This window comes from Odocoileus virginianus, chromosome 3 (genome assembly GCF_023699985.2).
Source record: "Odocoileus virginianus isolate 20LAN1187 ecotype Illinois chromosome 3, Ovbor_1.2, whole genome shotgun sequence".
In the NCBI taxonomy this organism is placed as follows: domain Eukaryota; kingdom Metazoa; phylum Chordata; class Mammalia; order Artiodactyla; family Cervidae; genus Odocoileus; species Odocoileus virginianus.
In genome coordinates this window covers 47348030-47363847 of record NC_069676.1, presented here as the reverse complement: position 1 = coordinate 47363847, position 15818 = coordinate 47348030, and the positions used below count along the sequence as shown (strand labels likewise).

At 50.5% G+C, this 15818-nt stretch overlaps 2 protein-coding genes across 8 annotated transcripts; one reads left to right on the top strand and one right to left on the bottom strand.

The window, feature by feature from the left end:
• Positions 1 to 3509: 3509 nt before the first annotated feature.
• Positions 3510 to 8881, top strand: STING1 (stimulator of interferon response cGAMP interactor 1). Of its 5 annotated transcripts, none has more exons than XM_020908423.2 (8): positions 3510 to 3585; positions 3896 to 4052; positions 4593 to 4819; positions 4895 to 5078; positions 5325 to 5433; positions 6643 to 6881; positions 7680 to 7866; positions 8447 to 8881. In XM_020908423.2, exons 3-8 carry the CDS (start codon positions 4593 to 4595, stop codon positions 8635 to 8637), a joined length of 1137 nt encoding a protein of 378 aa, XP_020764082.2. In that variant the 5' UTR covers positions 3510 to 3585; positions 3896 to 4052; the 3' UTR covers positions 8638 to 8881. The 5 variants fall into 5 exon arrangements, with proteins under 5 accessions (XP_020764082.2, XP_070321561.1, XP_070321560.1 ...); XM_070465460.1 differs by having other exon boundaries at positions 3530 to 3567; XM_070465459.1 differs by lacking the exon at positions 3510 to 3585 and adding an exon at positions 3592 to 3805.
• On the bottom strand, positions 5552 to 15579 carry SMIM33 (small integral membrane protein 33). Of its 3 annotated transcripts, none has more exons than XM_070465463.1 (3): positions 15345 to 15579; positions 11916 to 14047; positions 5552 to 10161 (listed from the first exon to the last, which is right to left on the bottom strand). In XM_070465463.1, exons 1-2 carry the CDS (start codon positions 15351 to 15353, stop codon positions 13568 to 13570), a joined length of 489 nt encoding a protein of 162 aa, XP_070321564.1. In that variant the 5' UTR covers positions 15354 to 15579; the 3' UTR covers positions 5552 to 10161; positions 11916 to 13567. The 3 variants fall into 3 exon arrangements, with proteins under 3 accessions (XP_070321564.1, XP_070321565.1, XP_070321563.1); XM_070465464.1 differs by having other exon boundaries at positions 11916 to 13957; XM_070465462.1 differs by lacking the exon at positions 15345 to 15579 and having other exon boundaries at positions 11916 to 14944.
• Between the last annotated feature and the right edge of the window lie 239 nt (positions 15580 to 15818).

Below are 15818 nucleotides of genomic sequence, written 5' to 3'. Positions count from 1 at the left end.
AATCATTGGACCAAACTTTGGAGGGCAGAAATCAAAAGGAAGAAAGAATTCAACCTTGAAGCCTACAAGGTTTCTTTTCTGGTAATGAAAATGTTCTAAATTTGATTGTGGTGATGTGACTATATTAAAAACTATTGAACTGTGCATTAAACAGGTAAGTTGTATGGTACGTGAATATCTCAATTAGGCTGTTAACCAAAACTAACAAAAAACAACTGTAGATTTCCCCACCCTCATGAATACCACCTTCCAGGAAGATGTAGGGCCTTACATAAATAAAAGGTTATTTATCCTCTGAAGATACAGTAGCTCAATCAGCTGTGCTTCCCCAACCCCTGACTGGGATATTGTCTTGTCCAAGAAATACCATGACACACTAGACAGCTGCATGATGGGGCAATAAAGTTACAACAAAGAGGTGGCTGGGGTCAGACTCAGAGCCACCCACAGGTGAGACGTCAAGTCTCTGTGTCTGCTTGAGCCCAGGATAGAGGCCAAGATGAGAGGGGCTGACAACTCAAAGAATGTGATTCTCAGTGGTTATGATGATGACGGTGAGTTAGCTATCACTAAGAACTTACAAATCAGGCCTACAGACACATTATTTCTTTTCATTCTCACGACAATTTTATGAGAAAAAAAAGTATTACTACCCCCACTTAGGTATGAGGAAGCTAAACTTCAAAGAAGTTAAATAACTGGGCCAAAGGGAGGGAAGTTAGATTCAAGTTGCAGACTGCCATACTGACAGGCTGCTGCCCTCTGGTCAGTGTTTCTGAGTGCCAACACTCTGTTCCACAGCCTGCTTGCTCCTGGGGCCTCTCCTTCACTTACTGGTAGTTGCTTCTTGCCTCCAGACACCCCGGAAGTGCTGGTCTGAGATGGTTTTCATTTCTATTTCCAACCCAGTTACAGCTTCCATGTGTCTTCTACAACTTGGACCTAACTTCCCTTTGTGGTCCTCAGCTTCCTCTTTGGATGCCAGATGGCTATCTAGAAGAGCTCTGAGGTCTTTGCCCATCAGCACAGCTGATGAGGACAATCCCATCCATGCAGTTGTTGAAAGTCCCCATGCCCTGAGGCCCTGGCCACAACCCACAAGGTTCCAAACAATTCTCCAGCAATCTTTCTTCCAGCACTGATCTTGTTATGGATTGAACTGTATCCCCCAAAAGAGATACTGAAGTCCTAACTCCCTCTACCTGTGAATGTGACCTTATTTGGAGGCAATGTCTTTGTAGCTGCAATTGAGTTAAGATGAGGTGATTAGGGTGGGCCCTAATCCAATGGACAACACTGGTGTCCTTATAAGAAGAGGGAGTGCCATGTGAAGACAGGGACACACAGAGAGACCGTCATCCTGTGATGATGGAGGCAGAGGCTCAAGTGCTACAGCTGCAAACCAAGGAGCACCTGGGGCTGCCAGAAAGTGGAAGAGGCAAGGAAAGGTCCTTCTCTAACACTAGCATACTCCAAACAACTAATACATGTTCAATGTCAGGAAAAGAAACCTTAAAAACATGATGAGCTAAAAGGGAAAAGCATACCAAAAATCACCCATAGTCCTGCTACATGGAGTAATCATTGTTAGCATTTTTCCTGTCATGTAGCCTTCCAGACCTTTTCTCGTGCAACATGTATTTCTAAAAATGCAATTATATTATTTTGTACTCTGCTTTTTTTTCCAGTAAGAAGCAATATGCTAAAGATATTTAAGAGTCAACATACAAAATTACATCTTCATATTTAGTGGCTACCTAACATTCTAAGATAAACCACGATTTAATCAGTCCCCTATTGTTGGACATTTAGTTTTTAGTTTTTCTCTGGTATAAACAACACTTGCACAAACATCTGAAAATGGGCATCTTTGTGCCTTTGTCTGGTTATTTCTTTTTTTAAAAAAATTATTTATTTTTGGCTGTGCTGGATCTTCATTGCCACTCAGGCTTTTCTCTAGTTGTGGCACACGGGCCCAATTGTTCCATGGCATGTGAGATCTTCTCGACCCAGGGATCAAACCCATGTCTCTTGCATTAGCAGGCAGATTCTTTACCACTGAGCCATCAGGGAAGCCCTGATTATTTCTTAATGAAGGATTCCCAGAAGTGAATTGCTAGGTCTATGATTCTATGTGTCTTTTAAGGCTTCTGATGCATGGCACCATTCTGGCCTATAAACAGAGAATCTTCCTCTAGGAGAAGGGGGCAGAGATGAAGAACAGGTTCAGCAGAAATGATGACCATTGTGGAGCAGTGGAACTGACAGAAATGGTACCACCCAGGGGAGATGGTGCTAGCTGTTGGGCAGGATCAGTATCAGTATCAGTTCAGTTGCTCAGTCATGTCTGACTCTTTGCGACCCCATGAACCGCAGCATGCCAGGCCTCCCTGTCCATCACCAACTCCTGGAGTTTACCCAAACTCATGTCCATTGAGTCGGTGATGCCATCTAACCATCTCATCCTCTGTCGTCCCCTTCTCCTCCTGCCTTCAATATTTCCCAACATCTGGGAAGGCGGGGCAGGATAGTAAAGGCCAAAGGTTGCTTGGCACAGGGGGACTTTGGGACAGATGTGGATTTGCCCTCTCTGGAAGGACTCTGTTTTCTTTGACAACCTTGGGGTTCTTTGGTTTTGAAGCACCGGAGCCTTTGTCCACCACAGGGCTCACCCTTTGTGAGCCTTTGTAGGGGAGAGAAAGTGCAGGGAATTCTCTCCATTCTTGGAAAATTATTTTTAAAAATGAGAGTTTTCTGGGAGCCTCCTTGCTCCCAAGAGGCCAGTGGCATCTATGGACATGGTGTGTCTTCTTGTGTCTGGTTGGGATATGGGGAAGGGTCTAGGCAAGCACCCTCTGGCCTGGGCATATATGGACCGCTTCTGCTCTGTGGCTTCTGTCCCAATCCCACTCCTGAGCCTGCCTCCTTCTCGAATCTGATCAGCTTACTGGTATGCCAGAAAATGGCCAGAAACACTCCCCACCCTCTTTCAAAGTGCAAACATGAAATTTGATCCTGGTCCTTCCACCCCTTTCTGGGGAATCAAGGCACAGAACCAGCTGGGTTTTGAAATCACCTACCTGATTCATGTCCCCACTCCCTCCTTTACTAGCAGGGGGACAGGGGCAAGTTAATTCACCTCACTGAAGCTCAGATTGTCCGTGAGAATAGCATTATACCTTCCTGATAGGGTGGCTGAGTGGACTAAGTGAAACAATATATGTAACACTTGGCATAATGTCTGGAGCACAGTAAGCACTTAATTATTATTATTATTATTATCATTATCATTATTACTATCATCCATGCGACTGCCTTTTTGGCTGGAAGCAACAGGTTCTCTCTGGGAAGTCACAGGTATTGCTATAATACTTCCTATGGAGAGCCGAAACCCCACACTTCAGGAGCCCTTTGGCTCTCACTCAGTTTTTTACTAGAAGGCTATTGTTACAGGAAATAACTCTTCATTTTCCCCGCCTCTAGTCTGATGTCAGAGTCTTCAGAAAAAGAGGATCTGCATCTGCAAATCAGAATAAAACCACCAGGCAGGGCAGCATCGTGCAGTGTGTATGCTTGGCTGGGCGTGTGAGTCTCGCGAGGGTGTTGGTAGAGTGTGTTTGACTGGGGGGTGCTTGAGGGACAGCTAGTGTTCAGGGTTGTGGCTGTGAGGAGTGTGAGAGGGTTTCTGAACACCCTTGGTTTGAGGGGTGGACGATGGAACGGGGGCCTTCTCAAGCTTTCTCCCTCACCCCAAGGCAGGCGTGGCTGCCCAGGAGTCCGTGGGAGGGAGGAAATAGCGTCCTCTGTGAGCACAGTGAGGCTGTGGTCTGGTGAGATGCCAGCGTTGGAATGCTGTGGAGGAAGCTTCAGTTGTTTTTAACCTTTCGTTTTTCAGGCTCTACCCTGAGAGGCCACCCTTGGTTGCTGGGAGCCCTGGTGCTGGGCCTTCTCTCCCTGTCGACTTCCAGAAACAACCTGCAGTCTGAGAGGTAGAAGATCAGGAGCCGGCCAGCCAGAGCTCTAAGACTGAGGACCCTGCAGAGGCAGCGGAGGTGGGTGCCTCCACCCTCTGAACTGTGGTTTACAGCTTTGCTGCCTAAGGTCCTCCTTGGGGTGGACTGTGGAGAAAGGGAAGCCTTGGTCCCCTGGTGAGTTGTACCTCACAGGACACTTTCAGGTCTGGGTCTGGGGTAATAGCTGTCTTCTTTCTTCACCACACCTGTGGTCTCACTGGGGTTGGGTGAGGTGTGTATGTGTTGTTCATTTGCTAAGTCATGTCCGACTCTTTGCATCCCCATGGACTACGGCACACCGGGCTTCCTTGTCCTTCACTATCTGCCCGAGTTTGCTTCAACTCATGTGTGCATGCATTTCTTTCTCCACCTACTCTGTTAGCAACAAATCTTTTTGGGTTGGAGCTCTGGGATGCTGTATGCCCAACCTGTCCCCTAGAGGTGTCTCCAGGAGCATCTTCTGGGTATGGCTGGGCACCAGGGAACTGGAGAGCTGGGGGACGTGCCCACTTAGGGCCTGAGTCCTGGAACTGTAGGAGAGTGAAGGGAGCACAACCATGGATTTCTTCGTACCCACAGATGCCTCACTCCAGCCTGCATCCATCCATCCCACAGCCCAGGGGTCACGGGGCCCAAAAGGCAGCCTTGGTCCTGCTAAGTGCCTGTCTGGTGGCCCTTTGGGGCCTGGGGGAGCCACCAGACTACACTCTCAAGTGGTTGGTGCTCAACCTGGCCTCCCAGGAGATGGGACTGCTGATCAAGGGGATCTGCAGTCTGGCCGAGGAGCTGCACCACGTCCATTCCAGGTGACTCCCTGAAGTACCTCCTGCCCCTCTCTGGCCGAGCTGGGCTGGTGTCTGGAACTTGTGTGTCACCTGCAGGTACCACGGCAGCTACTGGAGGGCGGTGCGGGCCTGCCTGTGCTCCTCCATGCGCTGCGGGGCCCTGCTGCTGCTGTCCTGCTATTTCTACTGCTCCCTCCCAAACATGGCTGGCCTGCCCTTCACTTGGATGCTTGCTCTCCTGGGTCTCTTACAGGCACTTAACATCCTCCTGGGCCTCCAGGTATCACACACAGGGAGGTGGAGGGTCTGGTCGGGTGGAGGTGTGGCTATTGTGACCTGCTCTGAGCTCAGTACTGGGAGTGGGATCAGTTTAGAAGCTGATCCTTGGACTAGAGCCTAATATGGTCTGGGTTCAGCAATGGCAGAGAAGGGAGCCAGTTGGCAGGAGGTTGGGAAATCTTCTTGGGGGAGGAGCGCTCTCGTTATCCTTCGCAGAGGCCCTCCAGCCCCACCCTGCTGTCCACAGAGCCTGGCCCCAGCAGAGGTCTCTGCAATCTGTGAAAAAAGGAACTTCAACGTGGCTCATGGGCTGGCCTGGTCATATTATATTGGATACCTGCGGCTGATCCTGCCAGGTGGGCCGTCCTCTATGCCCCCATTTCTAGATCTGTAAGACACGCAACCTTGTTTCCAGAAGTCACTATACTTTTCAAAGCATTCTCTTTTTTTTTCCCCAAGAGTTCTCAATTGCTATTTATTTTTCCAAAGCTTATTTATTTATTGCTGTTGGGAGTACAATTGCTTTACAATGTTGTGTTAGTGTCTGCTGTATGAAGTGAATCAGCTATGTGTACACATGTGTCCCATCCCTCTTGGACCTCTCTCCCACGCCACCCCCATTCTACCTGTCGAGGTCATCACAGAACACAGAGTTGAGCTTCCTTCAAAGCATTTTCAGTCTAACAAACCATATGATTCCAAAAGTGATTTTATAGGCTTGAAGGCTGTTACTATTATGCCTGGTTTGCAGGAAGAAATTTGGGGCTTAGATCCATTAAATGACTTGTCCAAAGTCACCCATGAATTCTTTCAATAAATATTTGCTGCAAGCTGTATTTCCTTCCTTTACAGTTTCTCTTTTAATTCACATTCCCTGGAGAAGGGAAAGGCTACCCACTCCAGTATTCTGGCCTAGAGAATTCCATGGACTCTATAGTCCATGGGGTCGCAAAGAATAGGACATGACTGAGCGACCTTCAGTTTCACTTCTGTGAGGACAGGATAATCATCACCCCTGTTTTAGAGTTAAGAACATCACTATTCTGAGAGATAAAGTAACTTGTCCAAAGTCACACACCTTAGCTATAGGAAGAAGCAGGATTCGAACACAGGCCTGTCCTTGACTACCCCACTGGAAACTTACAAATCGCATCTCATTCTTCTGACTTGCTGGCCAGGACTGTGGTTCTCCCCCATCTCATGGCTGCCTTTGCTAGACAGCAGGGCTTCGGCTAGAGGCCTGGCTCAGTGCACCTGGAGTTGCTGGGCATGGCAGCTCCCAGGGCTCTGCCTGCCTCTCAGAGCCCTGAAAGCTGTAGTGGGAAGGAATGGGGCTAACAGAAATCTGGACAAAGGTCAAGTGAGGGGAAGAAAGGGGTGGTGGGAGTAGGTGAAGCATTATTGCCTAATGCTCTGCCTCTCCTGGCCCCCCAGGCAATGCCTGTGGGCTGGCCCCCAGGGCTCTTGCACCCACACAGTGAGGGCAACAATGGCCTGCATCTCTGTCCTGAGTTGGTTGGGAGACAGAGTTGGTGGAAATGACTTCTTGGACCTCTCCACCCTAGGGTTCCGGGCCCGGATCCAAATTTACAATCAGTTCCACAACAACACGCTACAGGGCGCAGGAAGCCACCGGCTGCACATCCTCTTCCCGTTGGACTGTGGGGTGCCTGACGACCTGAGCGTGGCTGACCCCAACATTCGCTTCCTACACGAGCTGCCCCAGCAGAGTGCCGACCGTGCCGGCATCAAGGGCCGGGTTTACACCAACAGCATCTATGAGCTTCTGGAAAACGGGCAGCGGGTGCGTGTGCAGGGAAGCAGGTGGCACTGGGAAGGGGTCAGGCCTAGAGACTCAGAACTCCGAGCCCTGGCCAAGCCGTGATAAAAATTCACTGCCCTTCTCTATGCCTCAGTTTCTCTGATCGGTCCCAGGGCTGGGCAAAATTAGGTTCTGAGTGATAATGATTAAGTAACATTTATTTATTTATGACTGTATCATGAAGCTTGCGAGATATTAGTTCTCTGACCAAGGATTGAACCCTGGCATGGAGTCCTCACCACTGGACCACCATGGAATTCCTAGTAACATTTATTGAGCACTTATTGCAAGCCAGATGCTCTTCCAGGTGCTTCATCTGACCATCTCATTGAATCCTCACCACCACTCTGTGGTGTAGGGACTGTTATGACCCCTGCTTTGTAGAAGAGGACACTGAGACTCAGAGAACCAGGGCAGAAGTGGACAATTTCACCCTGAGTGTACCATGCTCTGGAACATAAAGCTGCCCAGATGAAGGTCAAGAGAATGTCTGAAAGATTTCATGTAGGCTGTGGAGAATCCAAGCAGAGTTGAACCCAGAGTCCAGTCCCCGAACTTGACTTCCAGCTGGAGTAGTTGACAGCCTAGATGAAGGATCTGGGAAGGGTAAATTTAATGCAGTCCCTGGCTGTGATTTTAGGAGTGGGGTTCACAGGCAAAGGTCATCAACCCCATCAGGGGGCCACCTCCCAGACTCCACCCCTACAGATTGAGCAGTGGGGTCCAGAGTCTGCCTGCCTGGCCCCTGGATGAGTCTGGTCTTCCTTTTACCTCCTCCAGGCAGGCGTCTGTGTCCTGGAATATGCCACCCCCTTGCAGACCCTGTTTGCCATGTCACAGGATGGCCGAGCTGGCTTTAGCCGGGAGGATCGGCTGGAACAGGCCAAACTCTTCTGCCGGACACTTGAAGACATCCTGGCAAATGCCCCTGAGTCTCAGAACAGCTGCCGCCTCATTGTCTACCAGGGTAAGGGGGTGACAAGCTGAAGGACAGGAAGGGTTGGGGGCCTCAAGGGCCTCCCAGGTGCTCGGCAGGAGATAGGACAGTCCTCAGCCTTCCTGAGTGGTCAGGGCATTCAAGCCCTGCCTCTTTCTCCCCTGGAGAAGGTCCTATCTCCCCACCATGGGACACCCGATGGCTTTCTGAGGTCTTTGGCTATGGGTCCTGGGTGGAGCATGAAGGGGTGGCTCCAGGGGCCTCTTACTTCATCTAGAGTACCAGAGAAAGCAGATAGCCCCCGGCCACCAGCCAAGACACCAGGACTGCAGCTTCAGCAGTGTCACTCCCTTACTCTGTGACCTTAGGCAGGTCTCTGTCCCTTTCATCTCTAATGTATCATCTCTAAAAGCAGGAGGGTAGAATTCTCCTGTCTCTAAAACCACTGCTAGCTCTAGGATTTCATGAAACTCTAGCCCCAATGGCTAGGGGTGGGGAGGAGGTGGGAGAGGGAGGGTTGGGGGAGCCCCCCAGCAAGTCCTCTGGGTGTGCTGGAGTGGGAATGTGTGAGGCCTTCACCACCCCCTACACATTGCCCTCCTCATTCCAGAACCTGCAGAGGGAAGCAGCTTCTCCTTGTCACAGGAAATTCTCCAGCACCTTCGGCAGGAGGAAAGGGAGGTTACCATGGGCAGCGTGGAGACCTCAGTGATGCCCGGTTCCTCTGTCCTGTCCCAAGAGCCTGAGCTCCTCATCAGTGGCATGGAAAAGCCTCTCCCGCTCCGCTCAGATGTCTTCTGAGGCTCCAGTCAGCTCTCCTGAGCCCCCAGCCAACCCTGAGACTCTGAGAGGATGTCTTTCTTCAGCAGCTGGAGGCCTAGCAGAACCATTTCCTCCCTCTCAGAGAAGGTGCTTGGACTTGACATTTCAAGATGAATCCTGTAACCTTGGGCGAGTTGTTTCACCTCTCTGAGCCTCAGTGTCCTCATCTATGAAACGGGATTATAATCATTGCCCTATCTACCTCACAGGGTAGTTATGAGTAGTATGGTTGTATGGTTTTTCTGCAAACTCTAAATGCCAGGTCAGGGGCTTCCCTGGTGGCCCAGTGGTTAAGAATCCATCTGCCAATGTCAGGGATGTGAGTTCGATCCCTGGTGTGGAAAGATTCCACATGCCTCAGAGCAGCTAAGCCTGTACTCCACAACTACTGAGCCCATGTTCCAGAGCCCGTGAGCCGCAACTATTGAGCACATGTGCCACAACTATTGAGGGCCATGCCTAGAGCCTGTGCTCTGCAACAAGAGAAGCCACCACAATGAGAAGCCCATGCACTGCAGATAAGGATAGCCCCTGCTCACTGCAACCAGACAAAGCCCCTGCAGCAACAAAGACCCAGCACAGCCAAAATAATAATAAATAAATGAAAAAAATCCTTAAAAAAATAAGTGTAGAGTCAAGGGCGTGGTTGGGGAGCTTTTGCTGTGCTGCGTCAAGGATCCGAAAAGCTCTAGTTAGCAACAAGAGTTGATCAGGTTTTGGGGAGCATACGTTTATCCCTTGGGAAGTCACTGGAAAAGGGATAGTTGCAGAGTCCAACACATTTAAAAATGCGTCTCCTTATAGACGGAGGTAGAAATTTATATTTTCGCCCTTGTTTGGTGCCCTGGTGGTAGCTTTGGCCACAGAGGGCTCTGCCTTGGGCCCAGAGCGAGAAAAACCAACCCCCGTTTCTGTTCCAAGAAGCGGGGGCCTATGAAGTCCTTTCTGATCCTAGATCAGGCTTCCCTTGGAGGGTAAGAGGTAACCAGGTCTCAAGGGACTGGTTCCCCAGTGTCACAGCCACCTCTTTCTCTGTCCTTGCTGAGCCAGGTCCAGAGGAGCTAGTTCAGCAGGAGGGTGCTGAGACCACCCGGGTGCCCACTCCTCGGCCCAGGGATGGTAGGTGTTCACAGTCCCTAAGAGTGAGGTGGAGGCATCAGGGTAGGAGGGACCAGATCTGGAGGGAGGTCACAGCCCCGGGTTACACAGCAGATTTGCACCAGGCCCTAGAACCCTTGTCCTTTCCTGCTAGTCTCAGGCCTCATCAATAGAGATGTGATGTCTGGAAAGAAGGGGGGGCGGTTTAAGCTAGAACAATCGAGAGATTTCTAGAGTTGGGACCAAAATAGAGGGACGGGGTTCCTGTCCTGAGGAGATCAATGAAAGAATTCAGGCTTTAATTTGGGGAGTCCAGAGAGGAGGGAAGATGGTGATGACCTTCGGGGACACAATCTCATTTGACAACAGCCGCAGTGCTGAGGTATTGGGATTGTAAACAGACAGCTAAGGAGAGAGCAGACAAACAAAAAAAAAAAGTGTAAACTTATTATAAGGTAATATTTACTTATTATAAATAAGGTAAACTTAAGGGATCTTCCAGGTGTCCTCCACTGGATGCTCAGACCTACCCTCCACCTCTCCTCTGTCCTAGGATGGCATCAACAGGCACCCTTGCCCTCTGACTTCTGGTCACATTCAGATGATGGGAAGCCACAGTGAGAGAAGGGAGAGGAGGGGGGTGAGGCTGGGATATTTATTCCCCCACGTCCCTCCCAGGAGTTTCAAGGTCACTGTGGGCTCTCTTCATCTCTAGACCTAAAGGACCCTTTCAGTAACCCTGTCTATCTCCAGGTTTCACTAACTTCCTCCTCCCCATCCCCCTTCAGGCCTGACCATGGTACTGGCATCTCACTGATGCTCACCTGGAATGCTCCCTCTCACTTGTAGTTTCCTTATACCTGCACTTTCTAAATAGTCCCCTTTAATTTTTATTAAAAATTTTTAAATTACAAATTAAAAAAAAATGTTTTGGCTGCATCACACAGTATGTGGGATTTTAGTTCACTGACCCAGGATTGAACCTGAGCCCCATGCAGTGGAAGAACAGAGTCTTAACCACTGAACTAACAGGGAAATCCTTAAGTAGTCCCCTCTTTAAACACTCTTCAGGTTGTTTATTGGAGTATGCCATCTTTTTCTGGCCAGACTCTGATACAGGCAGTTGCCCTTTATTATCAACAATGTCCGAATCTGCTTGCACACAGTTCTTTACACGTCTCCTCATACTAGTTCAGGGCCGTGGGGTAGTGGCCATCATTACAATGTAGGCTGAGGGCATAGAGCTGGGAAGCAACCCACTTCACCTGCCCGTTCAATGCCCTGTCTCCAGTGGGTGGCTTGGGGGACAGAGAGGAGCCTGAGCCAGCACAGAGATGCCGTAAGGAGTAAACACAGCCGTGTCCTGGGCAAAGGGACTACTCAAAGAAGCAGGGGCCACTGAATAAATGTCCCCGGATGAGACTCCCCTGAATAAGGGGGAGGAGAGTTTGTGTGAGGTGATGGGATATACTCTGGAGACTTTGGACAACACAGCTGGCTACTCACCTGCCACACTTCATGCCATCATTGTTAGAACTGATCCACTGCGGCAACCACTGTGGAGGCAAAGTTGCCCCCATCTGGGAGACCAGACAGCCTATTTCTGCCAGTTCCATCCATTCCCCCCAAGACTTATTCCCTCTCTCCCATCTTTGTTTTTATACAAATGCTCGATATGAATTTCTGAGTATAGCATTACTATGGAGAAAACCTCCACACAGACACACATTTGTCAAAAGCAACCCACTGCCCCCAAGGATGACAGAGCCAAGGGAGTGAAGGGGAAACAGTCCCCTCCCCTCCCCCATTGTACCAGCCATTCTGCCCCTGAGGACCCCCCAACATCACATCAGTCACTCCAACACCTAAAAATCAGCCCAACAAGATCTTTACCTACCCATCCAGCCACCAACATGGTTCTCAGACTGTGAAGCCTGCCAGTCCCAGGTTCAAGTCCTGACTCTACCACTTAGTACCTGGGTCGTGCTGGAGTCTTGATATCCCCAAATGTAAATGGAGATAACAGTGGCTCCTCCTCCTCCTCAGGCTGTATGAGGAGTAAACATTATATTATCTGTAGGTCCACAGATGAGCCTGGAGCCCAGCACACAATGGGCCCACAAGAAGGAGCAACTATTAACATTATAGCTGCCTCTTACCAATTCCAGTGGAGGCCAGTCCTCTGCACACATTAGTCTCTATTCCTCTTCATCTGTTATTTCTCACAGTCCTTGATTGTGCTGGGGTATCTCCAAGGGCAGTCCCCAAGGTTGACTTGTTGCACTCAGGTGTTCCCCAGAGTAAAGCACCCAGAAGTCCCTCCACAAATGTCTGTCTGCATGTTCTTGACTGCACAAGTCAGGTGAAGTTCAAGGGTGTCCAAGGAGGGGAAGCCTTTCCAGAGTGCCACGGAGAGGCTCAACTCTGCCTTCCCTGCCTCCTATATCTTCCCAACCTCCATGTCCCTCCCTCTGTAGGAACCTCCACTCCTTCCTTTCCCCAGACAACCTCCACAGAGCTCCTTTTCCTTTCCTGTTTTCCTGCCAGCTGGAAGGTTCTGGATCTGGGAAATGTCCTGCGGTAAATTCTAGACTGGTTCCAATAGGCCAATGCACACAGAAAGTGGGAGGTAATGAAAGACCCCCAATATCCCCTACTCCATCCTGGGGAAGTAAGATAGAGTCTTGCCCCAAGATGGTGGAGGTGATTCAAAAACAATTTGGGAATCTACAAGTGGGCTTCCTAGGTGGCATCAGTGGTAAAGAATCTGCCTGCCAACACAGGAGACGTTACAGGTGCAAGTTCGATCCCTGGGTCAGGAAGATATCCTAGAGGAGGGCTTGGCAACCAACTCTAGTATTCTTGCCTGGACAATCCCAGGGACAGAGGAGCCTGGACGGCTATAGTCCATCGGGTTGCAAAGAGTTGAACATGACTGAAGTGACTTAGCACACACACATGCAAGTAGTGCTTAGGGCTTTTAGGGCCCTTGGAAGTTGGCAAGGCCAGGGACCTGACAGCCAAAAAGATGTCGCTCAGTTAGTGAAGGGCAGTAGATCTGCCTTCCTTTCCTGAGTCCCAGAGAAGGCAGACCCCTAGGTTCTTTGACTTGGCTCTCTCTGGTTAATCTCACAGGACCTGGGGGCCGTGGGGACAGAGCCTCCACCAGGAACCTCTGACATCCTTACACAAGGGTGGAGTGGATGGTGGAATCTTCCCAGCTGAACTCACTTTGACACCAAAAGGGGAGATAAGGAGTAGAGGAGGGAGTAGGAACTCAGAGGAGGAGGTTCAGGGGTCTGGTGCTTCCTGAAGAGGAGAGGGTAGGTTTGTTAGGGTGGCTTTGGGCACTGGGAACACTCCCAGCAGCGTGTTTCTGAGCAGGGCTCTCAAGTTTCTTCTATTATTTTGGTCCTCACAGGGCTTCTTCTACAAATACTCTATTGAGAGGGCAGCTCCAGTAAGTCCAGGTGTGCCCTTCTGAAGCTCCAAGGTCCAGGCCCCGGTTTGCTTTTGCCCTACTTCTCTGTCTGGGCTTCCCAGGTGGCTCAGTGTGCAAAGAACCCACCTGCAATCCAGGAGACACAGGCAGACTCGAGTTCATTCCCCAGGTTGGGAAAATCCCCTGGTGGAAGGCACGGCAACCCACTCCAGTATTCTTGCCTGGAGTATCCCATGGACAAACGAGCCTAGTGGGTGATAATCCATAGGGTTGCAAAGAGTCAGACACAATTGAAGCAACTTAGCATGCACTACTATGTCCAGTTTCTTGTTCTGATACAGCTGAGGCCAACTTTCCAAAGTCTCCCTCCTACAGAAACGTGACTTCATCGATGCTGAACCTGGACCCATCTGGCACAGGGTAGGAGTGAGGGCTGGGAGGTTCCTGCTGGGCATCTTCATGACTGTCCTGATGGCCCAGCATGCGCCAGCGGATGAGGTAGATGCTGCCCTCCGGCTTTGGGGATAGTGGCTCTGTGGCGAGAGTGGCATGGCCTTTGTGCAGTTTTGGCCCAAAGTGGACCGCCACCACGATACAGACTGCCAGCAAGACGAAGACAGCAACGATGATGGTGAGCAGGGGCAGCCCGACCCCTGGACGTGGTTCCCAGGCCCCACCTAGCAACTCTGGAAGCTGCTTCTGGGGATCCTGCCCTGCTGAGCCATTGACAGTTGGAGAAAGCCACGGATGGCGGTCAGCCTGGGAGGGAAGCGGTAGAGGGAGAGGGTGACATGGGCATGTACACACAGAGAAAGACCAAGATAGAGAGAGACAGACACCTAAAGGGAACTGAGAGAGACAAACAGACAGATACAGAGAGACAGTAAAGACATGGAGAAATAGAAAGAGATGGCAGAGACAGAAAAACATAGAGATAAACACATAGCAATAGACAGAATGAAAGAAAGAGACAAGGGGGATACAGAGAAAACGAGGATGATACAGGTAGAGAGAGAGAGAAAGAGAAAGAAGTGAAGATAAATACAGAGAGACAGAAACAGAGGGGACAAAACAGATTAGGACACAAAGTCATTCAGAAAGGAACAAAGAGAGGGGCTTCATTACAACCTAGCATATGAAGTTTATCTTTCCTTCCCCCACCAAGTCCCCTCCCACTGATCTCTCTTCCCAGGTCTCCAGCAAAATTCCTAAATACATCTAACGTCTTGGGTCAGGAGTCCTAGCACATTTTGGACTGCTCTCCCATGTCTTAGCCAGGGGTCAGTGAGCAACTGTTCCTTACAGTCCAAAAGGGAGTCATTGTGTCCAGCTTCTTAGGTTCCCACTGCTCCCCACCCACATGGTAGGAAGAGGGCTGGTACTCCAGGGGAGGGAGAGAGGAAGAGGAGGCATGAACCCCAGAGGCTTGGGGGAGGTAAGAGTTATACCTCACCCCACAATATCCACTTCTGGATCAGGTTGTAGGGGGCACTGTAGAGTAGAGAATGCTCACCGGGGATTCCTGGTTCTGTCCAAGATGGACTAAGGAGACCCCCTGCCAGCCTCTATCTCTTTCAAGGTCCCAGCATTCTTCTGCCTAAAGCTGGGGGTCATGATCCCTACCTCTATCTCTACCCTGCTAAGTATTGGTTGGTGATGGGGTTTACTATCAAGGTAGCAAATCTCCAAACCGTAGGCCCCAGAGCTGGCAAGGTTATCACAGGCTCAAGAAGCTCTCCCCCTGGTCTTCCCTTCCCCAGCTGGACCATGAGGAGCAGCCCTTGCGGTGGAGACCCTCCCTTAACTCTAAGCCTCAGCCTGGGCATCCCCATGGGTAGGCAACTGGGGTCCAGGGAGGGCTGGCCAGGACAAACCCACTCCCTTTAGTTCCTGAGTCACAGGGTCCACCCCAGCCATCCCCAGCACCTATCCTCTGGCATCTTTAAAGCTTAATACCTACTTCCCCTCCCCTGCTTGAAAGTTTGGCGCTCTCTAGGGCCCAGGCCACAGAGCTCCCAGGGTAGGGGGTGGGGAAGCAGTTTCGGATGTACAAGGGGAAAGGGAAGCATAGGCTGGTGCAAGACTCGGGGCCCTTGATTGGGGGAGTCTCACCAGCCTGGCAGAAGGGGGTGAGCTGAGAATCTACCTGATGCATTGTCCGGCTGTGCAAGGCTCTCTTGGGACTGGCGGCCAGCTGGGCAAAGGAGAGCCTGTTGCCTCAGCTGGGTCCCTACCCGGAGCTGCCACGTCTATGGGGCTTACAGGGTACACACCCTCTACGCACACACCCTCACCGCTCTCTCCCGCGCTTTCACTTCCTTGAACATCTGTACTACCCTGGGCCCAGCCCTCAACTCTAACAGTGCTTGATCTTACTCCTAGGCACCTCCTTTCACATACCCTGCCACCTTCAGGAGCTCGAATCTGCCTGCTCATCCCTCCTCCACCTCCCTCCTCCACCGGATCCCAAACACTTGCCCTAACCCCGCCCCCGTCCCCCACCTTGCTGGCTTTACATCTCAACTGATTCCCTAAAGTCATTATCGTTTTTTGTTTTTTTTTTTAAAGCAATTTCTCAAGCACACTGAAAAGTGCAGACTATAATATACTAAGTCTCTCT

What these genes read in the sequence shown, in the direction of transcription:
- STING1 (XM_020908423.2), top strand. Translation starts at nt 4,593, where the DNA reads ATGCCTCACTCCAGCCTGCATCCATCCATCCCACAGCCCAGGGGTCAC. An exon ending in CTGCACCACGTCCATTCCAG is followed by an intron (nt 4,820 to 4,894) that starts GTGACTCCCTGA and finishes TGTCACCTGCAG; the next exon opens with GTACCACGGCAGCTACTGGA. An exon ending in ACATCCTCCTGGGCCTCCAG is followed by an intron (nt 5,079 to 5,324) that starts GTATCACACACA and finishes TGCTGTCCACAG; the next exon opens with AGCCTGGCCCCAGCAGAGGT.
- SMIM33 (XM_070465462.1), bottom strand. Translation starts at nt 14,128, where the DNA reads ATGTTTTTCTGTCTCTGCCATCTCTTTCTATTTCTCCATGTCTTTACT.